Source organism: Macaca thibetana, chromosome 11, assembly GCF_024542745.1.
Source record: "Macaca thibetana thibetana isolate TM-01 chromosome 11, ASM2454274v1, whole genome shotgun sequence".
Lineage (NCBI taxonomy): Eukaryota > Metazoa > Chordata > Mammalia > Primates > Cercopithecidae > Macaca > Macaca thibetana.
In genome coordinates, this window is record NC_065588.1 from 109,166,765 (window position 1) to 109,192,849 (window position 26,085).

Below are 26,085 nucleotides of genomic sequence, written 5' to 3' on the forward strand. Positions count from 1 at the left end.
ATGCCTGTGGTCCTCTCTATGCAGGAGGCTGAGGTGGGAAGATCACTTGAGCCCAGGAGTTCAAGGCTGCAGTGACCTATGATTGAGCCACTGCACTTCAGCCTGGGCAACAGAGCAATACTCTGTCTATAAATTAAATAATTAATTAATACAACTGTGGAGCCAGCTTGGTTGGGCATTAGAAATTCTATCTTGATCTGGGTGGTGGGTACACATGTGCACCCAGGTGTGTTTATCCCCCCAAAGAGAGGGCGTGAGTGGAGGGAATGTGGAGATGCTGGGTGCTTCTCGTCAGGTGGGTCACCTTCTGGCAAGCTGAAGCATCCCCTCTGGAGTTACTCAGAGGCCTGGGATTCTTGCCTTGGCATGGAGTAATTCCTCCCTGGTACATGGAGATCCCAAGTGTATGGTTCACAAATAGAAATCATGCATTTGGGGATGGGGGATAGACAGCTGGAGTGAGGAGGGAAGGACAGAGTCCTGGCCCGCTGCCCCACCCCACTCCAGGGGTGAAAGGGCGACAACTTGGTACCCTTCTCCAACCATCCACGGAACTGGGACCCCAGATCTGCTTCACCTTTATTTGAGGATAGGTAGCAATTTGAGACTACCCTTGGCTTCTCTCTGACTGCTCCCTGCCTCCTTGGGACTTGAAACTTACACCCCTCCCTCCCACCACTCCCCCGTCATACGAGCCAACCACTTTGCTGAAGCTACCAGTGAGGGCTGGTGAGAAATGCCACTTGTTCTTGGAACAGGCTTGGAACACAGCATCTTGTCTCAGGCTCAGCCTGGAAGGTCCCCAGTCTGGTTCTGCAGAGAGCTGGCTCTCCTTCCTCTCCTTCATCCTTCTGAGTCCCCTGCCATGCCCTCTCACAGGTGTGCCTACAGGGGTTGTGGGAAGAGACGCTGCCCCCGGTCTATGCTCTGGAATTGCTGACCATCTTCGCCTGGGAGCAAGGCTGTAAGAAGGATGCTTTCAGCCTGGCCGAAGGCCTCCGGACTGTCCTGGACCTGATCCAACAGCATCAGCACCTGTGTGTTTTCTGGACTGTCAACTATGGCTTCGAGGACCCTGCAGTTGGGCAGTTCTTGCAGCGGCAGCTTGAGAGACCCAGGTACCTCCTAATAATACCTGTTCTCCTGTCCTGGGGCCAGGGGGAGATAATTAACAAGGATAAAATCGGTCACATCTACTGAGTGCTTGGGTGTAGGCCAAAGCAAAATGCTGCATGTACATGTTTTAATTCACTGGATTCAGCCCAGATGCACATTAGAATTACCTGGGGGAGTTTTAAAAAATATACCAGTGCCTGACCCCACATGTTTTATGTGTGAATGTTTTGCTGATGTATAGCAGAAAGTGCATGTTCTGATGAATGTGTGAAGACTGCATACTTTGAAACCATCACCCAGATCATGGTAGAATATTTCCAGCACCTCGCTGGTCCCCTCTCAGTCAGTAACCTTCCAAAATAACCCCACTTACACTTTTAAGATTACAGTTGTGCCTTTTCTTAAATCTTATTTAAATGGAATCATGCCACATGTACTTTTGTGTCTGGCTTCTTGTTCTGTTCTCAAGATTAAGTCTTGGAGATTCAGCTATACAGTTGTGGATCATTCTTTTTTGTTGCTGTATAGTGTTCCATTGTGTGAATTTATCAAAATACGTTGTCCATTCTACTGATGATGGGCATTTGAGTTCTTTCAACTTGGAGTTATTACAAATAGGGCCATTATAAACATTTCTGGACATGTTTTTTTGGTGCATATGCATATCTGTTGGAAATATACCTAGGAATGAAATTGCTGAATTGTAGGATGTAACTCAAGAGCCCTTGAGAGTGGATCCTGGTGTCTTGTGATTCCAACGTGCAGCCAAGGTTGACAATGATAAGCAGGCAATGTTGTTATCCTCATTTTGCAGACGAGGAAATTGAAGTTCAGAGAAGGTAAATCATTTGTCCCAGGTCACACAGCTGGAAAGTAGCAGAGATGCGATTGGAACCAGGTCCGTTTCACTCTAGAGCCCTCTTGCTAACCAGAACTTTCTTGTCTCTCTGAAATTGCAGGCCTGTGATCCTGGACCCAGCCGACCCCACATGGGACCTGGGAAATGGGGCAGCCTGGCACTGGGATTTGCTAGCCCAGGAGGCAGCATCCTGCTGTGACCACCCATGCTTTCTGAACGGGATGGGGGATCCAGTGCAGCCTTGGCAGGGGCCGGTAAGTGAGGGGGTCCCAGGACCCTTGGGTTTTGCACTTTGTTTATGTGTCCAATGTTTCCTGAGCATCTACTATGTGCCATATGGTGTAGAACAGGCTTTTTAAAGCAGGGGTGGCTGGGCGCGGTGGCTCATGCCTGTAATCTCAACACATTGGGAGGCTGAGGCGGGCAGATTACCTGAGGTCAGGAGTTCGAGACCAGCCTGGACAACATGGTGAAACCTCGTCTCTACTAAAAATACAAAAATTAGCCAGGCATGGTGGTGGGTGCTTGTAATCCCAGCTACTCGAGGGGCTGAGGCAGGAGAATTGCTTGAACCAGGGAGGCAGAGGTTGCAATAAGCCGTGATCACTCCTTTGCACTCCAGGCTGGGCGACAGAGTAAGACTCCGTCTCAAAAAATAAATAAATAAATAAATGAAAATTCACAGGGCAGCAGGCATGTAAAACGGTCTTATCACGAAGCTCAAGCTGAAACTGCCGGGGGAAGGAGCCCTTTGTTTTTCTGCACCTATGGTCTGCTTACCAGGCCTTTCTGCCCATAACAAGGGCACCCATTTTGCAGTTTGTCCCTTCAGAAAGGCACCTTTTTCAACTCTGCCCAAAGATGCCAGGTGGGTTAGCTGTGGCCCTCCCACTTCCCCTCTCTAAGCCTCAGTCACCCTGACTGTACAAAAGGCGGGAGCTGGGGAGAGAAGGCACTGGGCTGATGCAGAAACCTCTGCACCTGGCTGAGGCAGCTCCTTCAACGACCTTCCAGGGCCTTCCACGTGCCAGATGCTCAGGTTTGGGCCACCCCATCCAGCTAAACCCTAACCAGAAGACCCCTGAAAACAGCAAGAGCCTCGATGCTGTATCCCCAAGAGCAGGGAGCAAAGCACCTTCATGCCCAGCTCCCGGCCCCGCTGGGGCAGCCAGCGTCGCCCCCTCTGTGCCGGGAATGGCCTTGGACCTGTCTCAGATCCCCACCAAGGAGCTGGACCGCTTCATCCAGGACCACCTAAAGCCGAGCCCCCAGTTCCAGGAGCAGGTGAAAAAGGCCATCGATATCATCTTGCGCCGCCTCCGTGAGAACTGTGTTCACAAGGTCTCAAGAGTCAGCAAAGTGAGTTGGGCCAGTGGAGACACGGGGGGACCCTCTCGAGGGGTCAGCGTGGGAAAGGGAAGGAGTTACAGCAATGGAGCTGAGGTCGGGCTGGGGAACTGCATGGCCCGGGAAGGATGATTTGCTGGCTTAAATAAAATATATGTAAGTGCCAGCTTAGATTTTCATTTTTTAATGATACAATTTTTAAAACACTATTACAAGAATCAGATCACTTGCCTCCTCAGCTCAAAATTCTCCATGGTTTCACAGTGTGCAGAGGCCTCAAGTCCTGTAGGGTGGGCCCTGGTCTCCCTCTGGCCTTGACTTACTCCACACTGGCCTCCTGGCTGCTCTGAGCTTACCAGGTTCACAGGCCCATTCAAGGCCTCTGTAGTGGCTTTCTCTTCCCCATCCATTTGTCTCTCTCTCTCTCTCTTTCTCCTCTTCAAGGTTCTTGATCCGACGTCCTCTTCCACTGAGGCCTGACCACGCAATTTAAAATTGCAGTCTTGCCCGGGCACGGTGGGTCACGCCTGTAATCCTAGCATTTTGTGAGGTCAAGGTGGGTGGATCACCTGAGGTCAGGAGTTCGAGACCACCCTGGCCAACATGGTGAAACCCTGTCTCTACTAAAAATACAAAAATTAGCCGGGCATGGTGACGGGCCCCTGTAATCCCAGCTACTCAGGAGGCTGAGGCAGGAAAATCGCTTGAACCCGGGAGGCAGAGGTTGCAGTGAGCTGAGACCGTGTCACTGCACTCCAGCCTAGGTGACAAGAGTGAAACTCCATCTTAAAAATAAAAATAAATAAATAAAAATAAAATTGCAGTCTTGCACTACCAGCCCCCTTTCAGTGCTTAGCATTTTTCCTTTTCTCCCCCAGCCAACATGTAAGTTTCAGGAGAACAGAAATTTTGTATCCCCTCCTCTTCTTTCCTTCCTGCAACAAACATTTAGTGAGCACTGACATGTACTGGGATATGTGTGATATCCCGTGTGGTATCACATTACATGTAAGAGCTCACTAAATGTTTGTTGGAGGAAGGAAAGAAGAAGAGAAGGAGGGAGGGAGGGAATTGATGGAAACAGGGCAACAGAGCACAACTGCAGGCCCTATTTCGCCTTGGGACCTCAATTTGCAACTGCTGGCCCAGATGTGCAGTCAGTAGGCGCTGCAGAGAGTAGGCTAAAATGTTTGGTCGCTGCCCCTACTCAGCCCCACCTCCATTATCTGTTGCTGCAGATTGGCCTGACTTAGCTCAGGCTTCATGGATCAGAGGGCAGGTGCAGGCAGTTACAACTTGACTCTCTGTCACAATTCTAAGAGCTCACAGGACCCGTGCAGTCGGCCTCTGTCATAGTGCCCAGACCTGACATCAGCAAGAGGGCAGGTTCCAGGCTGTAGATGGGGCGCAGGTGATGGGATCATAGTCTGACTCCTAGGCTCCTAGAAGTTCCCTGGTCTGAGCTGTACTTCCCTCCCCAGGGGGGATCATTTGGCCGGGGCACAGACCTAAGGGATGGCTGTGATGTTGAACTCGTCATCTTCCTCAACTGCTTCACGGACTACAAGGACCAGGGGCCCCGCCGCGCAGAGATCCTTGATGAGATGCGAGCGCAGCTAGAATCCTGGTGGCAGGGCCAGGTCCCTGGCCTGAGCCTTCAGTTTCCTGAGCAGAATGTGCCTGAGGCTCTGCAGTTCCAGCTGGTGTCGACGGCCCCGAAGAGATGGACAGATGTTAGCCTGCTGCCTGCCTTTGATGCTCTGGGTGAGGGCGTCCAGCGTGTCCCTTGGAGAACGATAGGGACCTCAGGTCCCCGTCTAACTGGGGTGCCTGCCTCCTCTTTGTGATCATAATTCTCCTACTTGACCAAGCACTGAAAATGACTTTGAGATACTGAAAGTAATCATCACCATCAAATCTTACAACTATTTAGTGCTTTAACTTTACAAAGATTTTAATTATGAAACGTTTCAAGCATACAGAAAACGACAGACATCACACACCCATGTACCCCAATTCAGATTTAAAAAATGCTAACAGTAGGCATATCTGCTTGGTATTTTTTTTAAAGAAATTTCTCATGTTACAATTTTCTTCCTTATTTTAAAGGGTTTACTTTATGGTTCTTTTTTTTTTTAACTTTTGGAGGTGAATCTTAGCTTAGTAATTGTCAGTTTTAGTCAATGCAATTAAAGCTACTGATTTCCCTTTCAGTACCACTTTAGCTACAGGGTAAATCTTTTGTTTGACATGTATAATTTTTATCCTCATTCCGGTCTAAATATTTTGTACTTTTAATTATGACATCATTGTTTGTTGTTTCTTCCATGAATATTTGGAAGTAGCTTTCCAAATGAATGTTTTGGAGTTTTGTTTGCTTTTGACATTTACTTATTATCTTTTTTAAAACTGTAGTCAGAAAACATACTTTATGTGATATCAATTATTTGGAATTTGTTGGCATTTCTTAGGTTGCCCATGGTTGAAAAGAATGCATGCTTTCCAGCCAGACGTGGTGGATCACACCTGTAATCCCAGCAATTTGGGAGGCCAAGGCGGGTGGGTCACTTGAGTTCAGGAGTTTGAGACCAGCCTGGCCATAGTGAAACCCTGTCTCCACTAAAAATACAAAAAAAAAAAAAAAAAAAAGCCTGGCTTGGTGGCATGCACCTGTAATCCCAGCTACTCGGGAGACTGAGGCAGGAAAATTACTTGAACCTGGGAGGTGGAGGTTGCAGTGAGCTGAGATTGTACCACTGCACTCCAGCCTGAGAGACAGAGTGAGACTCCATCTCAAAAAAAAAAAAAAGAAAAAAGATCGCATGCTTTCATTGCTGAATGCAGACTTCTATATAGGTTCTTTAGATCTAGCTTATGACCTTTTGCTCAGATAATTTTTTGTTTAGTCTCTCAATTTCTGAGCGAGATATCTTAAAATCTACTCAGAATGGAGACTTATCCATTGTTCCTTGCAATAAGTTTTGCTTCTAATATTTTGAGGCTATGTTATTGAGAACATATACGCATATAATTATTATACTTTATTGGATTGTACTTTTTATCATTAAGTAATAATCTTCATTACTTCTAAACGTTATCTTTGTCTTAAAGCCTTTTGTCTGATATTAACAGAGCCGCAGTCCTCTTTTGTCGGCATTTTCCTGATGTACCCTCTCCACTCTTTATTTCCTAGTATGTGTTATTAAATTGTACCCTTTATAGGCAGCACAAAGCTAAAAGACAAAAATGAAACAAGCAACAATGATATAATAATTTACACGGGTTTAATAGTATCTTGGAACTAAACTACCAGTCACTAATAATAGGGGAGACTGTTTCTTGTGTTTTTGTTTTCACAGTCTGTGCAAATTAAAACCTATTAATATAATTAACAAATTTTTTCACCATTGCTACTCGATGTCCAGTTCTTCCTTCTGGATTCATTTTCCTTCTTACAGAAATACATCTTTTAGTACTTTTTCAGAAAGGGTTTATGAGTGACAAATTTTTCTCAGACTTTGTCTAAAGCCCTTTCTGTTTCACCTCCATGCTTGAATGGGATGCTTGACACTTGTTTTCCTTAGTTCTGCTGTCTTCTTACCTGTTGTTGCTGATGAGAAGTCTCTGTCAGTTGTTGATTTTTTGTTGTTAACGATCTGTTTTTTGGTTTGTGTGCGTGGTTTTTTTGTTTGTTCATTTTGTTTTGATTTCCCTTTTGTTGGCTTTTAAGACTTTCTCTTGGTTCATAGTATTCTTCAGCTTCTCTTTGATGTATCTGTGTATGGATTTTTTTTTAATGTGTCCTCTTTGAAACGTGCTGTCCCTCCTGAATCTGAGAGCTCAATTCTTCCTTTAGTTTTAGGGAGATGTCTTCCAATAGCTCTTCGAATACTGCCTCTCCCCTATTTTCTCTATTCTCTACTTCTAGAACTCCTGTTAGATAGTTTCTTATCTCATCCTCCATGGCTTTTCATCTCTCTCTCTCTCTTTTTTTTTTTTTTTTCCTCGCCATGCAGATACTGTACATTTGGACTTCACATCCACATCTAGCACAGGATGGGGGTCCCAGTTTCTCACAGGGGATTTTCTTTCCCGCCCCCCCAGAGCCCTAGCAGCAAGCTTCCTTAAAGCCCCTCTCTGCCAGTGGATAACCTTTTGCAGTCACTTTTCATGAAGAAGGCATTTATTTTAGAGGCCAGCCTTACCAAAGTGAGGGATGAGACTCAATTGTAGCTTCCTCTCTTTGTCTTGTTTTTCTTCTTCTGGAAGATAACGTTAATAATAGCAATAATTACTGCTTATTGAGCACATGATTCTACACTGTTCTAAGCACTTCACATGTAGATTTCAATTGATTCTTACAATAACCTTAGAAGGACAGGTGCTATTTATGATCCCCCTTTTACAGATGAGGAAACTATACCCAAAGAGGTAAAAATCACACAGCTTGGATTTGAACCCAGGCTTATCTGTCTCCAAAGCTCACTCCTTTAACCACTATGTGACACAGCTTTTCTGGGTCAAGATTATCCATCTTTCAGCTTTCAGGGAAAATTTTTTAAAAATAAATAAATAGAAGATTCTCCACCGTGCAGTTACTGGATGGATTAGCAAAAATTATTAAAAAGCATCCAGTACAGAATTGATACTGAAAAAAATGATAGCTCTGATTGTTATGCAATATTATAGTGTATTACTGATTGCAATGTTAGGTGATTAATGTTAGAATATTCATAAAGGCTGGTGAATGGATGGGTTGGTAAATGCTGCTGTCTGCGATTGGAGTTGCACACTCAGGGTGTTTTAAACTTCTACAGGGCAGCTCAGTTCTGGCACCAAACCAAATCCCCAGGTCTACTCGAGGCTCCTCAGCAGTGGCTGCCAGGAGGGCGAACATAAGGCCTGCTTTGCAGAGCTGCGGAGGAACTTCGTGAACATTCGCCCCGCCAAGCTGAAGAACCTGATTCTGCTGGTGAAGCACTGGTACCGCCAGGTGAGTTGCCCCTGGCTCCTCCCAGGAAGCCGCCACTGTCATGGCAACCACCCCAGCCAATCAGTTCCTCCCCTACACCCACGTCTCCCCTCCTTGGCTTCTTTTTTTTTTTTTTTTTTTTTTTTTTTTTTTTTGAGACGGAGTCTCGCTCCCAGGCTGGAGTGCAGCGGCCGGATCTCGGCTTACTGCAAGCTCCGCCTCCCGGGTTTACGCCATTCTCCTGCCTCAGCCTCCTGAGTAGCTGGGACTGCAGGCGCCCGCCACCTCGCCCGGCTAGTTTTTTTGTATTTTTTAGTAGAGACGGAGTTTCACCGTGTTAGCCAGGATGGTCTCGATCTCCTGACCTCGTGATCTGCCCGTCTCGGCCTCCCAAAGTGCTGGGATTACAGGCTTGAGCCACCGCCCCCGGCCTCCTTGGCTTCTTATTGCTCATCCAAAGCAAAAGGACCGGCCTCCTCCATCCTCCATTTCCTGCCCAGATCTGGAAGTCACTGTTAGAAAAAATCTTTTCTCCGTCAACTCTAAAGTCCTCATTTCTTGTACCTGGGGTTCACTGTCCCTCTTTAGCCCATCCACTTCTCTCTTTTGACACTGCAAATGTTTTCTCTGATTTTCTCCCACCTCCAAACTTTTGCTTATGTTACTCCCACCACATCTCTATTTTTGGAAAAGAAAACTCCGCTTTCTGGAAGCCTAGAGCTGGCAGTGACCACCATATGGTAAGGACCTGTCCAAGACAGAAAAACCAGAGCACTTGAACAGAAAAGATCTGAACAGAAAAGCTGATGACTCCTTATGGGCTCCTGGATCAACCTGTGCCTACTCCAGGGCTTTTGGGTTACATCAGCCAATACAATCTTTCACAGCCTTTTTTTTCTTCTTTTCTTTTCTTTTTTTTTTTTTTTTTTTTTTTTTTTTTGAGAAAGGGTCTCACTTTGTCACCCACGCTGGAGTGCAGTGGCTCTATTACAGCTCACTGCAGCCTCAACCTTCTGGGCTCAAGCAATCCTCCTGCCTCAGCCCCCCAAGTAGCTAAGACTACAGGCATGCACTACTACACTTGGCTGACTTTTGTACTTTTTGTAGAGACAGGAGTCTTACCATGTTGCCCAGGTTAGTCTCTAACTTCTGAGCTCAAGTAATCCACCCACCTTGACCTCCCAAAGTGCTAGAATTACAGGTGTGAGCCACCGCGCCCCAGCCTTGCTGCCTCTTTTGAGTTGCACTAAATTCTGAGCATCCTTCGGAGTTCCCTTACTAAATACTTCTCTGAATTCTGACTTGCATTCATGCATCCCTATATTCAACAAACATCTATCGAGCACCTGCTATTACTAACTCTTGTGATGGACACTGGGATACCAAGATGGATACATTGCAGCCTCTATTCCTGTACAACCACCCTATGTTATGTGATTAATGTTAAAATATTCCTAAAGGCTGGTGATGGATGGATTCGTCAATGCTTCCATCTTCAATTAGAGTTACACACTCAAGATGTTTCAAATTTCCAAATTCCTTGAGGGGAGACACTGGGCAAAAGCCACATCTGAGCTCTCAGTCTCACTGTATGACCTTAGACAAGTCACTACCCTCCTCTGAACTTCGGTTTACCCACCTGTAAAATGAGAAGCATCAGCAAGTTTCTATTCTTTCTGCACTTCTGTTTTCTATATTCCCTTCCTGCCCCAAGTGCTTATGGCCATACTCAGCTCACATCCACTAATCACTCATCTTGGCCTTGGGTGACACAGGTTGCGGCTCAGAAGAAAAGAAAACGGCCAGCCCCTGCCTCTCTGCCCCCAGCCTATGCCCTGGAGCTCCTCACCATCTTCGCCTGGGAGCAGGGCTGCGGGAAGGACTGTTTCGACATGGCCCAAGGCTTCCGGACAGTGCTAGGGCTCGTGCAGCAGCATCAGCAGCTCTGTGTCTACTGGACGGTCAACTACAGCACTGAGGACCCAGCCATGAGAATGCACCTTCTTGGCCAGCTTCGAAAACCCAGGTGAAGACCCGCTTCCCTTTGCCGGGCTTAATTATGCTTCTCCTCCCCACCGTCACCCTGGAGTCAGTCATCCAGGAGGGCTCCAAGGTAGGGTTTGGGGTGGGAATCCCGCTCCTCACTCTGCTTCCCTCTGGACTCTTTGCTGAGGAAATGTGGACATAAGGAGTCCCAAAAGAAACCAGGGCCAGTTTTATTAGCATGATAAAATAGTATTTCTCGGTTGAAGGGGCCACCCAATAGCTTTCCAACCAAGGCAGCCAATTGAGTCTGCTTCTGCATGTGGGCAAGACTGAGCCAACCCTGAGGTCCTGACACTCTTTCCAGCCCTCACACCCCTTTTCAGCCCTTCCACCCACCTCCTCTTTCACTGACTCCCACCTTCCCCACCCACCCTCTTGCTGTGCCCCCAGACCTCTGGTCCTGGACCCTGCTGATCCCACCTGGAACGTGGGCCAGGGTAGCTGGGAGCTGTTGGCCCAGGAAGCAGCAGTGCTGGGGATGCAGGCCTGCTTTCTGAGTAGAGATGGGACATCTATGCCGCCCTGGGATGTGATGGTAAGACGGAGGGTCCTGGGGGCAGAGGGCCCTGCCCCTGCCTTCTAGTCAGGTTCCCTTAACCTGCCGGTGCACCCATCCCCCGCTGCTAGGAGTGTTGGCTCCTGACAACTCATAGCCACCCCTTCTCTGGAGACTTGCCTTCCGTGAAATGCACAGATTGCTATGTCCCAGCCAGTGCCTGAGTGACACGGGGTTACAAAAGGCCCAACTTTGTCTCCAGGCGGAACCGACTCTGATACAATTCACGGTCCAGCGCTCCCTGTGGGATCAGGCAAACACTTGTCTCTGGCTGAGCACCCAGCTTTGCTGAGACTCTTCTCCACCCTCTGCTGCTGCCCTTGTTCCACTTCTCCTCCAAGCACTGCCCCAATTAATCATATCCACAAGAATTCCCACCGTGGGCCCTGCTTCTAGGAAAACTGAGACATAAGCCACTTGCAGCTCCCAAAAGGACATGATTTTATCACTTTTACTATTTTGCAGCAGGGTCTCGTACCCAGCATTTAATACTCAAGACAATCCATTGAGACTCGGGCTTCATTATTGCACTTATTTAAACATGGGGAAACTGAGACTGTGTATTGATGCTAGAACCAAAATTCAATCTCAGGTCCTTCTGATGCTACCTCAGAACCTACCCACCAGGAGAAGGAAAGAGGGACATGGGAGACAGTGGGAGTCTTGTCCTCAGAGGACATCAAGGGGCAGGGCTTGGGTGAGCACTGGGAGTCCCGTCTCAAGCTGGCCCTGCCTGGATTCTCTCTGCAGCCAGCCCTCCTTTACCAAACCCCAGCTGGAGACCTCGACAAATTCATCAGTGAATTTCTCCAGCCCAACCGCCAGTTCCTGGCCCAGGTGAACAAGGCTGTTGATACCATCTGTTCATTTTTGAAGGAAAACTGCTTCCGGAATTCTCCCATCAAAGTGATCAAGGTGGTCAAGGTGAGTCCTCAGAGAGCTGTAGGCAAGCAATGTCCTGCAAGCTGGTGATCTCTCCCAGCCCAGGGCCAGGCCTGACCCACTTCCGCCCTCGTAGCAACCAGCAAAAAGCCAGGCATAGAGAAAGAGCCAGAAAGTGATCATGGGGGGATGGCAGAGAGAGGGCCCAGATATGTCCAACAAGTCCTTTTTGGTTGCTAGTGACACCCAACTCGAAAGAGGCAGCAAAGGAATATACTGACTGATGTAACTGGAAAGTCTGGGGGTAGGGCTGCTTACAGGCATAGCTAGATACGGGAGACCAGGCAGCATCCTCAGGACTCAGTTTTTCTCTCCAGTTCTTGGTTTTGCTTTTTAATGTCTTGGATAGGCCCTTAACATATGGTGCTCTTTGGCAGCTCTAAGCTTCCAGAAAGGGGAATTTGTTTTTTCTTAAAATTCAAATAAAAGTCTTGGAATTGAGTCTCATTGGCCTGCCTTGGGTAACTTATCAACCCCCAAACTAATTACCGGGGCTAGGGAGACATGATGCTCTGGATGGCCAAGACCGGGTCACACGGTGAAGTGGCCCCCGCCTAGACCTCATGGGCTGAGTGTGGGGTAGGGGTGGTCCCTCCATAGAACACCAGGATGCTGATCCCAGGTGGAAAGGACACTGGGGGTGTACAAAAGGTCACACTGTCCACGGCACTGGATACAGCCTTAGTCCACAGTTGGAGAGACAAGTGAGACCCAGATCGGCTCAGAAAGAGTGTTAGCATAAAGTCAACCAGTGAACAGTGCCAGGGATGCTGGTTTGCTGTGTGACCATAGGCATGCACCTTCCCTTCTCTGATCCTCACCTTCCTGATTTCTAACACTTGAGGAGAGTGCCTTGGCTCACTGGTTCTCAACCCTGGCTTCCCTGGCTTGACCTTGGAATCACAGTTTTTAAAAAATATGCTGATGCCCAAGCCCCAACCCAGGAAAACTTAAATCACAGTCCTGTGGGGTGGGAGCCAGCCGTTGGTCATTTGTAAAAGCCTTCCAGGTACAGACAGCCTTGGGAGCTTCCGGCCCAAAAAAACAACCAACAAACAAAACACTTCTCAAATCCTCTCCAGTCACAAAACATGATGGAGTGAGAAATTTTGCATTTGTTGAAGGGTTTAAACTTACCTCCTGCATGCTTCTTTTTCTTACAGTCATACCAGATTAAAGATGTAACAGAGAGGTTAGGTGACTTGTCAAAAGTCACACAGTAGGTTTTCTAACTCAGTACAGAACCCACAGGCAAAAGGATGCCAAGCCATGCTTCAAGGGTTGAGCCACCTGCCATGTCCTCTCCAGGGTGGCTCTTCAGCCAAAGGCACAGCTCTGCGAGGCCGCTCAGACGCCGACCTCGTGGTGTTCCTCAGCTGCTTCAGCCAGTTCACCGAGCAGGGGAACAAGCGGGCCGAGATTATATCCGAGATTCGAGCCCAGCTTGAGGCATGTCAACGGGAGCAGCAGTTCGAGGTCAAGTTTGAAGTCTCCAAATGGGAGAATCCCCGTGTGCTGAGCTTCTCACTGACATCCCAGACGATGCTGGACCAGAGTGTGGACTTTGACGTGCTGCCAGCCTTTGACGCCCTAGGTGAGGTGCCCTGGCATAGACCTGAGAGGGGAAAATACAGAGGCAGGCCTGCCATGCACAGTTGTAGAGGCTGCACAGCGCACAACCAGGCCACATCTGTTCCCATCATTGCAGGCACTGTAGTTGTGTATGTTCATCACAACTTTCCTGCAAAGTATCTAAAGAAGAGAGTACCTTTTTCTAATTTGCACAGGCACTCTGTGGGCTAACAGTGGCCTCAAGCTGAGTTCTAGTCCCAGCAATTCCACCAATATGCTGGATGACCTTGAACAAGGGACTTCCCCATCCTGAGCCCCAGTGTCTTTATCTCACATCTGACAGTAAGGACACTGATGTTTCTTGCACATTCCAAGCTTTGAGTGGTTTGTGTGCCGTCTCCCTCCTCTACCTGCTGCAGATCTGTTCATTCAGTTCATTCAATACATGCATCTACTCTGTGCCCAGTGCTCTTCCAGGGACCAGAAATAAAGCCTTGAACAAAATAGACACAACTCTCTTCATATCTCTTCAACTCTCAGTTTGGTTAGCAGTTTTCAGAGTGAGAAAATCCCTTGTATCTGAATTGATTTAGTTTCTGAGTTTGAGGGAGCAGGTAGCCAAGGGAAGGATTCATGCAGAATTTTGTTTTAAGAGACAGGGTCTTACTTCATCACCCAGCCTGGAGTGCAGTGGGGTGATCATGACTCAATGCAGCTTCGAACTCCTGGGCTCAAGTGATCCTCCCGCCCTAGCCTCCTGAGAAGCTGGGACTACAGGTGCATACCACTACGCCTGGTTAATTTATAGAATTTTTTGTAGAGATGGAGATCTCACTAAGTTGCCCAGGCTGATCTGAAACTCCTGGCTTCATATGATCCTCCTGCAGTGGCCTTCCAGAGCGCTGGGATTACAGACGTAAGCCACTGCACCCAGCCCAGAAATGTATCTGAATCTATTCAGTTCCTCAGTTCAGAGAGCGAGAATTTGGATATTAAAGAATGCCTTTAAGTGCAATGTAACCAGAATGGTGATGTCAACTCCATACGTAGCTCTGTTACTTGCAGGAGGTTGTAAGACTGAGGCCTCCCCTCCCCCAGTTAGAGAGAAAGATAAGCAAGTATTAGAGAGGTGTTAAAGACAGACTAGCTCCCAGCTGAGACTTTTTCCAAGACAGGTAAGCAGATGGTTTGAAAGGGAGCAGAAAAGGGAGTAAGACTGTCACCAGGGATTTAACGTGGGTCATGCCACATCTGTGTTCCACCTAAAAACACCCTGTGGCCTCCCAGTGGATCCCAGACCACCCTTAGGAAAACACCCAAGAGGTAGGAGATCTCAGAAGTCCTTTCTAAGTTGGCCCCATTGGGACACCGTGGGAACCAGAGCGATGGTAACCGTCTCCCCACCTCCAGGCCAGCTGGTCTCTGGCTCCAGGCCCAGCTCTCAAGTCTACGTCAACCTCATCCACAGCTACAGCAATGCAGGCGAGTACTCCACCTGCTTCACAGAGCTACAGCGGGACTTCATCATCTCTCGCCCTACCAAGCTGAAGAGCCTGATCCGTCTGGTGAAGCACTGGTACCAGCAGGTTCGGCACATGGATGGGCCACCTTCCCCAGCAGCCCCAGGCTCTGCCTCTGGAGCACTTTCCTGGGAGGAGGCAGGGCCCAGCCCTGGCCAGGAACCTGGGTTGGTGGAGCAGAGCAGAAACAGTGCTATATCTCAGCTGTGGGACCTTAGTTTTCTTATCTGTAAGATGGGGGTGATAAAACTATGTTGCAGGATATGATGGGATAATGCATAGCAAGGCATCTGGCACATGTAGTGCTCAATAAAATTTTGGGGTTGCTTTGTCAAGTCCAGAATAGTCCCTTCTGTACCTCATCAGTGCCAATATAAACCAACACATCTTTGTCCTCGTTCTCCAGTGTCACAAGATCTCCAAGGGGAGAGGCTCCCTACCCCCAAAGCATGGGATGGAACTCCTGACTGTGTACGCCTGGGAGCAGGGCGGGAAGGACCCCCAGTTCAACATGGCTGAGGGCTTCCGCACGGTCCTGGAGCTGGTCACCCAGTATCGCCAGCTCTGTATCTACTGGACCATCAACTACAACACCAAGGACAAGACTGTTGGAGACTTCCTGAAACAGCAGCTTCAGAAGCCCAGGTTTGGGTCTCCCCCAATGTTCCAGAATTTCAGGCCTGGGATCACTCACTCTCCCCATTTTCTAGATTGCAGAGCAGAGACAGGAAAACACTCTTCCTAGAACTGATTCCTTTCTAGAAGTTATATTCTTAGCACCTGAGGGACAAGCAGTCAATTTTCTGGTCACCCAGGAATAGGGTTGCCAGATAAAATGCAAGACCTCAAGTTAAATTTGAGTTTCAGATAAACAATGAATAACTTCTTAGTGTAAGTATGCCCAATACCATATATGAGACATAATTATGCTTAAAAATTATTCACTGTTTATCTGAAAATCAAATTTTACTGGGCATCCTGGTTTGGTGGTTGTTGTTGTTTGTCTGTTTATTTTTGTCGCCCGGGCTGGAGTGCAATGGTGTGATCTTGGCTCACTGCAACCTCCGCCTCCTGGGTTCAAGCAATTCTTCTTCCTTAGCCTCCTGAGTAGCTGGGACCACAGGCACACACCACCATGGCAAGCTAAGTTTTGTATTTTTAGTAGAGACAGGGGTTTCACCATGTTGGCCAGGCTGGTCTCGAACTCCTGGCCTCAAGTGACCTGCCCGCCTTGGCCTCCCAAAGTTCCAGGATTATAGGCATGAGCCACTGTGCCCAGCCTTGTATTTGCATTTGTTAAATCTGACCACCCTACCTGTGAACCCACCCAGGTGCCATAGGCATGTTTCATTCTTTGGGATTTTCCCTACCTCGGAAATGGGTACAGAGGTAACAGAGATGCTTTTGCAAACTCAGGATGCATCTCCAGTCAGTGGGTAGTGGCTACTTAGAATGATGTGTGGAAAAAGCTTCTGAGGTTGTAATTTGACACAGCTGGACAGAGCAGGCTAACCAACTAGTGGTGAACAAAGGTTGAGCATCCCAAATGCAAAAATTCAAAATCTGAAAATGCCCCAGAATTTGAAGCTTTTTGACCACCAAAAAAAATGCTCAAGGAAAATGCTCATTGGAGCATTTTGGATTTTCAAATTAGGGATTCTTAACTGGTAAGCGAAGAGTCCAAAATCTGAAAAAATTCGAAATCCAAAACACTTCTGGTCCCAAGCATTTTAGATAAGAGATACTCAACCTGTATCATGGATGCAGGAAGGGAAAGCTGTGGAACCAGTGCTGTGATTGATTAACAATGCCTCCTCTGAATAAGGAAGGGGTAAGCGGTAGCACTGTGGTTGGTTAGTAATGTTTGCCTGAATACAGAATGGCAAAGTGGCCATGTGTGTCTTATTTTCTATACCTGCCCTGTAGTGTGTGCTGGGAGCACTGAGGAATCTCTGAGCCTGGCCCTAGCCCCTGCAAAGTGTTAGGTGAAAAGGGAAAATAGTCCAATCGGTGCCATAGGTGGACACTGAGATGTTGCCAGGAATAAGACTGACCCCGGGTGGGAATTACAGGCCTATCATCCTGGATCCGGCTGACCCGACAGGCAACCTGGGCCACAGTGCCCGCTGGGACCTGCTGGCCAAGGAAGCTGCAGCCTGCATGTCTGCCCTGTGCTGCGTGGGACGGAATGGCATCCCCATCCAGCCATGGCCAGTGAAGGTGAGAGATCTGTGGTGTCAAAGGAAGTACCCTTTGCAGGTGAGGGGGGAGCATGGCCAGGGGAGGGACATGACTCCTCCTAAATGGGCAGGACCCAGTGATGGCCCCAGGTGTGCCCCTGTGCTTCCATTTTGCCATCTGGCTATGTGGTCTCAGCTTCTGCAGAAAGGATGGGGTTACCAACATCTCCTATAATACTTCCCTAGGCTGCTGTGTGAAGTCAAGAAAATCAGTGGTCCTACTGGATGAAGAGAAGATGGACACCAGCCCTCAGCATAAGGAAATTCAGGGTCCCCTGCCAGACGAGAGAGATTGTGTGTATGTGTGTGTGTGTGTGTGTGTACCCATGTATGCATGTGTGTGTTTTAGTGAATCTGCTCTCCCAGCTCACACACTCCCCTGCTTCCCATGACTTGCACACTAGGATCCAGACTCCATGGTTGGACACCAGCCTGCATTTGCAGCTTCTCTATCACTGCCTTGACTCTATCCTGCTTCCCATGACCACTGCTGCTTCCCAGCCAGCTGAGAATGCCCCCTCCTCCCTGACTCCTCTCTGCCCATGCAAATTAGCTCACATCCTTCCTCCTGCTACAATCCAACCCTTCCTCCCACTGGCCCCTCCTTCTTCCCAAATCTAAATACTTTATATAGGGATGGCAGAGAGTTTCCATCTCATTTGTCTGCCACAGCCATTTGGTACTGGCTACCTGGAGCCTTATCTTCTGAAGGGTTTTAAAGAATGGCCAATTAGCTGAGAAGAATTATCTAATCAATTAGTGATGTCTGCCATGGATGCAGTAGAGGAAAGTGGTGGTACAAGTGCCGTGATTGATTAGCAATGTCTGCACTGGATGCAGAAAAGAGAAGGTGCTCATAGGTTTACAGTGTATGTCTGGGCTCTTGAGGAGCCCTCTGAGCTCAGTTGCTAGCAGGAGAGTATGCCCATATTGGCTTACTTTGTCTGCCACAGACGCAGACAGAGGGAGTTGGGACATGCATGCTATTGGGACCTTCTTATTGGACAACTAATTGGATGCCTCTTCATGGGAGGCCTCCTTTTCTTCACCTGTTATGCTGCACTCCTCCCTAGTTTATACATCTTGATGCTGTGGCTCAGTTTGCCTTCTTGAATTTTTATTGTGTTCCTGTTTTCTCTCCTAACATGCTGAGATTCTGCATCCCTGGAGCCTAAACCTGAGCCAGTGGCCAAACAGCCATGCTCAGCCTTTTTCTCTCTGCCCTCCAGAGCAAGGCCCACCAGGTCCATCCAGGAGGCTCTCCTCACCTCAAGTCCAACAACAGTGTCCACACTAGTCAAGGTTCAGCCCAGAAAACAGAAAACACTCCAGGAATCTTAGGCAGAAAGGATTTTATCTAAATCACTGGAAAGGCTGGAGGAGCAGAAGGCAGAGGTCACCACTGGACTATTGGTTTCAAGATTAGACCACTGTAGCCGAATCAGAGGTCAGAAAGCCGCCACTGCTGCTGCTAATGCCACCACTGCCCCTGCCATCACTGCCTCACATGCACAAAACTGGAGTCGAAACCTAGGTTAGATTCCTGCAACCACAAACATCCATCAGGGATGGCCAGCTGCCAGAGCTGCGGGAAGACAGATCCCACCGCCCTTTCTTAGCAGAATCTAAATTACAGCCAGAACTCTGGCTGCAGAGGAGTCTGAGACATGTATGATTGAATGGGTTCCAAGTGCCAAGGGGCGGAGTCCCCAGCAGATGCATCCTGGCCGTCTGTTGGGTGGATGAGGGAGTGGGTCTATCTCAGAGGAGGGAACAGGAAACAAAGAAAGGAAGCCACTGAACATCCCTTCTCTACCCCACGGGAGTGTCTTAGACAGCCTGACTCTCAACAAACCACTGTTAAAACTTACCTGCTAAGAATGCTAGATTGAATGGGATGGAAAGAGCCTTCCCTCGTTATTGTCATTCTTGGAGAGAGGAGAGCGACCAAGGGCAGCTCCTCTGATTCACCTAGAGCCTGTTCTCTGCCCTGCTTGGCTCAGCCTACAGAGATTAGAGTCGGTGAAGGGACAGAGGACAGGGCTTCTAATACCTGTGCCATAGTGACGGCCTCTATCCCTGTCCCCCGTCTTGGTGCTGAACCAATGCTAAGGGCACCTTCTTAGACTCACCTCATCGATACTGCCTAGTAATCCAAGGCTAGAACTCTCAGGACCCCAACCTCCACCTCTTGGATTGGCCCTGGCTGCTGCCACACACACATCCAAGAGCTCAGGGTCAGCTCTAGTGGGCAGCAGTGACCTGCTCTGCCAAGGTGTCCAGCAGCAGAGTGGCCCTGGCCTGGGCGTTGCAAGCCAGTGACGCTCCTGAGTAGACCAGGTGGCGGGTCGCAGTTGGGTGCCTTCCATTCTCACCACACAGACTCTGGGCCTCCCCGTAAAATGGCTCCAGACCTAGGGTAATTATGAGATGGTGGGAACCAGGGCAGCTCAGGTGCATGATACAAGGAGTGGTTGTCATCTGGGCAGGGCAGAGAGGAGGCCTTGCTGATCTGAAAAGGGGTGTATTTCATTCCAGGCTCTCAGTCTTTGGCAATGGCCACCCTGGTGTTGGCATATTGGCCCCACTGGAACTTTTGGGGGCTTCCCGGTCTAGCCACACCCTTGGGTAGAAAGACTTGACTGCATAAAGATGTCAGTTCTCGCTGAGTTGATTGATAGACTTGTCACCCTAAAAACACCCACATATGCTTTTCTATGGAACCAGATAAGTTGACACTAAAGTTCTTATGGAAAAATACACACACAATAGCTAGGAAAACACAGGAAAAGAAGAGTGCTGAGCAGGGCCTAGTCTTAGCCAATATTAAAACACACTATGAAGCCTCTGATATTTAAACAGCATAGCGCTGGTACGTAAATAAACAGACCAGTGCATTGGGTGACTCTCTCCAAGACTCTGGGGAAAAAAGTAATAAAAAGCTAAATGCAATCAATCAGCAATTGAAAGCTAAGTGAGAGAGCCAGACGGCCTCCTTGGTGGTGAAAGAGGCTTGCATTTCTTGCAGCCAGAAGGCAGAGAAAGTGAAGATCAAGTCCAGAACTGAATCCTAAGAAATACAGGACTCCAAAGAAATTGGTGTGTGCGTGTGTGTGTTTAATTTTTAAAAAGTTTTTATTGAGATATAAGTCAATACCATAAAGCTCTCACCCTTTTAAAGTGTACAATTCAGTGGTGTGAGTATATTCGTAAGATTTATACTTGGTGTCTATTCATAAAACTTATATGCAGCATATTCATAACCAGAGCCATATCACAGATGCATTCATCATAGTAATTCCAGACATTTTCATCACCCTAAAAGGAAACCCTGAAACCCATTAGCAGTCATTCCCCATTCCTCCAACCCATTCTCTCCCTAATCCCTAGAAACCGCCAATCTGCTGTGTATTTCATCTATTGCAAATATTTCATATAAATGGCATGATACAATATGTGGTCTTTTGTGTCTGGCTTCTTTAACTTAACATGTTTTCAAGATTCATTCATGTTATAGTATATGTTGGTGTTTCCTTTTTATTACCGAATGACGTTTCCACTGCATAAATGGACTACATTTTGTTTAGCCGTCTTCCATTGATAGGTATTTGGATACTCTCCACTTTTTTGTTATTTTGCTGCATTTTTTGCTATTATGACTAATAGCTGCTATGGACACTCTTGTATGAGATTTTGTGCGGACATATGTTTTCATTTTTCTTGGGTATAAAAGGCGGTCCACAATTGATGACCCCATCATAAGCCAAGGAGCATCTGTGTGCTGTATTAATCAGAGTTCTCCAGAGAAACCGCGCCATTAGAATAGAGAGAGATATATAGAAAGAGATTTATCATGAAGGTTTGACTTGTGTGATTATGGAGTCTGAAAAGTTCTGTGATCCACCATCTGCAAGCTGGAGACTCAGGAAGGCCAGTCGTTGTAGTTTCAGACCAATTCAGAAGGCTGAGAACCAGGAGATTGCTGGAATAAGTCTCAATCCAAGTCTGAAAGCCTAAGAACCAGGAGCATCAATAATATCTGAGGACAGGAGAAGACAGATGCCTCAGCTCATGCAGGGAGAAAAAAATTGCTGTTCCTCTTTTTGTTCTATTCAGGCCTCCAGTGGATTGGAAAATGCGCACTCACCCTGGTGAGGGCTGTCTTCTCTGCTCAGTCTACAGATTCAAATAGTAATCTCTTCCAGGAACATGGTCACAGACACATCCAGAAATAACATTTTACCAGCCATCTGGGCATCCCTTAACCCCGTCCAGTAGACACATAAAATTAACCCTCATGTATACCTAGGAGTGGAATTTCTGGATCACGTGATAACGCTTACGTTTAGCCATTTGAGAACTGCCAGACTGTTTTCCACAGTGGCTGCACCATTTATACACACCCACCCCTGGCAGTGAATGGAAGTTCCAGTTTCTCTGTATCCTTGCCAACACTCATTGATTATGTTGACTATAGCCATCCTAGTGGGTAGATGAGAAAGTGATGATATGCTGTCAAAATAATCAGGTCTGCTCAATGTGATCAGGACCCTACATGGTAAAAAAGAATAGGGCCTTGTCACATAGAATGGGGACATTCAGGTTAATGCCACTGAGAATCTTTTTTTTTTTTTTTTTTTTTTTTTTTGAGACAGTGTCTTGCTCTGTTACCCAGGCTGGAGTGCAGTGGCACAATCTCGGCTCACTGCACCCTCCACTTCCCAGGTTCAAGTGGTTCTCCTGCCTCAGCCTCCCGAGTAGCTGGGACTACAGACACATGCCACCACGCCTAATTTTTGTATTATTAGTAGAGACAGGGTTTCACCATGTTGACCAGGCTGGTCTTGAACTCCTGACCTCAAGTGATCTGCCCACCTCAGCCTCCCATAGTGCCGGGATTACAGGCAAGAGCCACCATCCCAGTCCCACTGAGAATCTTGAATCCCCAGATTCCTCTGACTCCTAAGAGCTGTAGAAGTGACCCATCCATCCCTCCCTGTTAAGAGCTAACCCTCCTCCCTTGCTTGGAAACCCTACAGAGGCATCTCATCCACAAGATGTTTGTCCCTATGCCCACCTCCTCTCCTGCCCACAAGGGTTGTGACTAGGCTTAAATTCCAGCATAAACCAGCCAGGGATGTGATGGGCCTCACAGGGGAGGAAAGGGCCTGTATCTCAAAGTAGCTGGAGGGCCAAGCCAGCATGACCAGCAGAAGTCGGGTGAGTATGTGCAGGAGTGGACCTTGAGGGTACTCGATCAAGGGGCTGTAGTGTGAGGCCAGATAAGAAAGGGTTTATTGATTCGGAAGTCTTTCGGAAGTTCAGGGCTGCACACCCTGGCAAGGACTCCAGGAGAAGGTGTAAACTTGCTGCTAGGAGGGCTCCTAGAAGAGGAGAAAAAGTAGGAGGTCATGCTGAGTGAGATCCAAATGCCAGAATTGCAGGGGAGATGGTGGCAGATGGGATGAAAGGTCAGGGAAGTGAGAGTGCTTGGGAAGGCTGCATAAGACCCAGGAAACCAAGATTCCCCTTTACCAAGGCCACAAGGAGTGGACCAAGAAGAGGACACCAGCCAGCATCACAGAGAAGCTCAGAGAGCCTCTTCTGCAAGAGATGCCATCACAGGATGGTGGGTGAGGACCCTTGGGAGCTAGGCTCACTGATAGCAAAGGGGATGGTGGAACCCTGGAGTAACAGAGGCCAGGAGATAGCACCCGTTAGGGGACACAGTCCTCACCATGAGTGGTAGGGCCCAGGATTGGCCAGGAGGGCCTGGCCTACAGAACATGGAGATGACCCTTAAATCTTGGTGTCCATAGGGACAGACTAGATGGGCCACAGGCAGGGAATTACTCAACTTACACCATTAAAATACCTCAAGAATGAACACCGAGGAAACTTCCCCCAGTAAAAACATCACCATTGGCCAGGCGCGGTGGCTCACGCCTGTAATCCCAGCACTTTGGGAGGCCAAGGTGGGTGGATCACAAGGTCAGGAGATCGAGACCATCCTGGTTAACACGGTGAAACTCTGTCTCTACTAAAAAAAAAATACAAAAAATTAGCCAGGCGTGGTGGCAGGCGCCTGTAGTCCCAGCTACTCGGGAGGCTGAGGCAGGAGAATGGCGTGAACCCGGGAGGCAGAGCTTGCAGTGAGCCGAGATTGCGCCACTGCACTCCAGCCTGGGTGACAGAGCTAGACTCCGTCTCAAAAAAAAAAAAAAAAAAAAAATCCCCATTGTTTTCCTAGTGGGCTTCCCAGGAAACATGTCTGTCACATACTTCAGCTAAATGTCATGTGTGAGCCTAGATGTTGGCAGGGGGGATGCTATAAAGAAGAGTATTGGAATAATTGGTAAAATTTTCAGTATAAGAATATATTTATGGCTGGATGCAGTGGCTTATGCCTGTAATCCTACCACTTTGGGAGGCTGAGACAGGCAGATCACTTGAGCCCAGGAGTTCAAGATCAGCCTGGGCAACATGGTGAGACCCTACCTGTACAAAAAATACAAAAATTGGCCAGACATGGTGGTATGTGCCTGTAGTCCCAGCCACTCAGGAGGCTGAGGCAAGAGGATCACTTAAGCCTGAGAGGTTGAGGCTACAGTGAGCTGAGATTGTGCCACTGCACTTCAACCTGGGTGACAGTGAGACTCTGTCTCAAAATATATATTTATGCAATATTTATATAATAAATATATACTTATTATATATGTTATATAAATTATATATTATATAAATTATATAAAATTATGTTTATTATATATGTTATAAGAGATGATGGCATTGCATCAATGCTAAAATTCTGAATTGGACCATTGTTCTGTACTTCTGTAACACAATGTTCTTGTACTTAAGAGATACAGGTTGAAGCATTTAGGAGTAAAGGGACATAAATCATGCAACATGGACACAAATCGTTCAGGAATAAAAATACTCATGAAGGGCTGGGCATGGTGGCTCATGCCTGTAATCCCAGCACTTTGGGTTGCTGAATTGGGAAGATCGCTTGAGGCCAGGAGTTCAAGCCCAGCCTGGACAACATGGTGACATGTTGGTAGAAATCCCCGTTTCTACCAAAAAATTTAAAAAATTTAGCCAGGCATGGTGGTGTATGCCTATAGTCCCAGCTACTCAGGAGGCTGAAGTAGGAAGATTGCTTGAGCTTGGGAGGGTAAGGCTGCAGTGAGCTATAATCACGCCACTGCACTCCAGCCTGGGCGACAGAGCAAGACTGTCTCAAAAACAAAACAAAACAAAAGCCTCCTAAAATGTATAAATAGCAAGAAAATGAGGGGCAAATGTGGTAAAAATATGATGGGTAAAAAGTCTAAGGAAGTTCTTTGTGTGCATCTTGTAAATTTTCTCAGCGTTTCAAATTACTTCAAAATAAAGTGTTTTTTAAAGTAACAAATAAAGCACAGGCTTTGGGGTCAGGCGGTGTGTTAGTGTTAGAACCTAGCCTGACAACTTGCTGAGCAGATGTTTCCACCTCTCTGAGCCTCCATGTTCTCATTTGAGAAAGGAGCTTTAAGACTACGCCTGCCCAGCCTGCCTACCTCTCGGTGTTGCAGTAGAAGTTGGATAAGGGCAGGGAAGGCCCTTAATGAGCATGAGCATTAATTGAGGTTTTCCAGAACCAACAGGGTATGTACCTTTATTTTGAGATATTTATTTTAAGGAATTGGCTCATGTGAATGTGGAGGCTGGCAAATCCAAAATCGGCAGGGTAGACTGGCAGGTGGGAGACCCAGGAAGGAGTTCCTGCTGCAAGTGGAGGCCAAGGCAGCCTGCAGCAGAATTCCCTCTTCCTTGAGCGAGCTCAGTCTTTATTCTATTGAGGCCTTCAACTGATGGAATGAGGCCCACCACCTTACAGATGATAATCCGCTTTACTCAGAAAAAAAGTCTACCAATGTAAATGCTAACATCATCTTAAAAAACACCTTCACAATAAGATCTAGGATAATGTTTGACCAAATATCTGGGTACCTGGGCTCAGCCAACTTGACACATAAAATTAACCATCCCAGCATGGAAGAGCCCCGGTCCCCCACCTGACATCTTGATGTTTGCCTTCTCTGTGAATTATTCTTTCTGGGCCAAGGCAGCTGTCTGGGAGTTCTCTGCGAGTTTTGTTTTCAAAGCTCTGGGCACAGGAGTTGCATGTCTCTCTCCTTTCTGGCTCACGCACTTGGGGCGTGTTTTCTTGCCCTTGAGGGGCTGGGCAAGTGCCTCATATGGTCCCACGGCTGTCCACAAGTGTGCTGAGAAACTGGACACACAGAGGCTCCCACCCGCTGACCACTCCGGGGCCTGTGTTTACACAGAAGCAGACCAAAACCTGAGTCCAGTTAGGTCCCTGCTTTGCTGTATCCCTGAGCAAGTCAGTTTCCTCTCTGAGTCTCTTTCTCCTCTGCTCCTCTCCCTGAATCTGAGTTCCCCGGTCACTGAGAACAGGGCGAAAGGGACAGAGCCTCAAAAGATGACCTGTGCCCCCTGCTTCTAAGCACTTTGCAGGTATTATTTAATCATCAAGCTAATCCTATGAAAGAGCTGCCACTTTCCCCAGCTTACAGATGGGGAAATTGAGGCGCAAAGAGGGCAGGTGATGTTCCCAAGGACAGATGTCTAGCAGGTATGAAGCCCTCATAATGGGGTTCTAGAGGCTGTTTGGTTAACCTCAAGTTTTGGGGAGCCCCTGAAGGGCTGTTCACCATGCTGCAGGGCACAGGGAAAGCGTCTGAGCTTGAGTCAGTTTTGGTTTCCCTGCTGGGGTGCAGGAGTCGGTAAACCTTGCTGCAAGGGGACGCCGAAAGCCTCTGAGCTTAAGTTAGTTTTCGTTTCCCTGCCCCGGATGCAGGAGTTGGTAAACTCGCTGCAGGGGGCAGGGCAGGGCCTCTGAGCTTAAG

At 47.8% G+C, this 26,085-nt stretch overlaps 2 protein-coding genes across 4 annotated transcripts in view; both read left to right on the forward strand.

The window, feature by feature from the left end:
• OAS3 (2'-5'-oligoadenylate synthetase 3) overlaps positions 1-20,625 on the forward strand; it is a 28,387-nt gene extending 7,762 nt beyond the window's left edge. For 2 of the 3 annotated variants that reach the window (XM_050749654.1, XM_050749653.1), the window contains exons 4-16: positions 880-1,118; positions 2,076-2,229; positions 2,990-3,334; positions 4,804-5,086; positions 8,140-8,315; positions 10,070-10,320; positions 10,731-10,875; positions 11,647-11,820; positions 13,147-13,432; positions 14,821-14,996; positions 15,337-15,575; positions 17,003-17,150; positions 17,357-20,625. In XM_050749654.1, the coding sequence (XP_050605611.1) occupies positions 880-1,118; positions 2,076-2,229; positions 2,990-3,334; positions 4,804-5,086; positions 8,140-8,315; positions 10,070-10,320; positions 10,731-10,875; positions 11,647-11,820; positions 13,147-13,432; positions 14,821-14,996; positions 15,337-15,575; positions 17,003-17,150; positions 17,357-17,368 (2,628 nt within the window). In that variant the 3' untranslated portion in view covers positions 17,369-20,625. Of the gene's footprint in view, positions 1-879; positions 1,119-2,075; positions 2,230-2,989; positions 3,335-4,803; positions 5,087-8,139; positions 8,316-10,069; positions 10,321-10,730; positions 10,876-11,646; positions 11,821-13,146; positions 13,433-14,820; positions 14,997-15,336; positions 15,576-17,002; positions 17,151-17,356 lie in introns of those variants that run through there. The other variant, XM_050749655.1, reaches the window with a different exon arrangement.
• The window catches only part of CFAP73 (cilia and flagella associated protein 73), a 198,874-nt gene continuing 175,501 nt past the window's right edge, over positions 2,713-26,085 (forward strand). The window contains exon 1 of the mRNA XM_050749861.1: positions 2,713-2,716. The gene's annotated coding sequence lies outside the window, so the exon portion shown is untranslated. The remainder of the gene's footprint in view (positions 2,717-26,085) is intronic.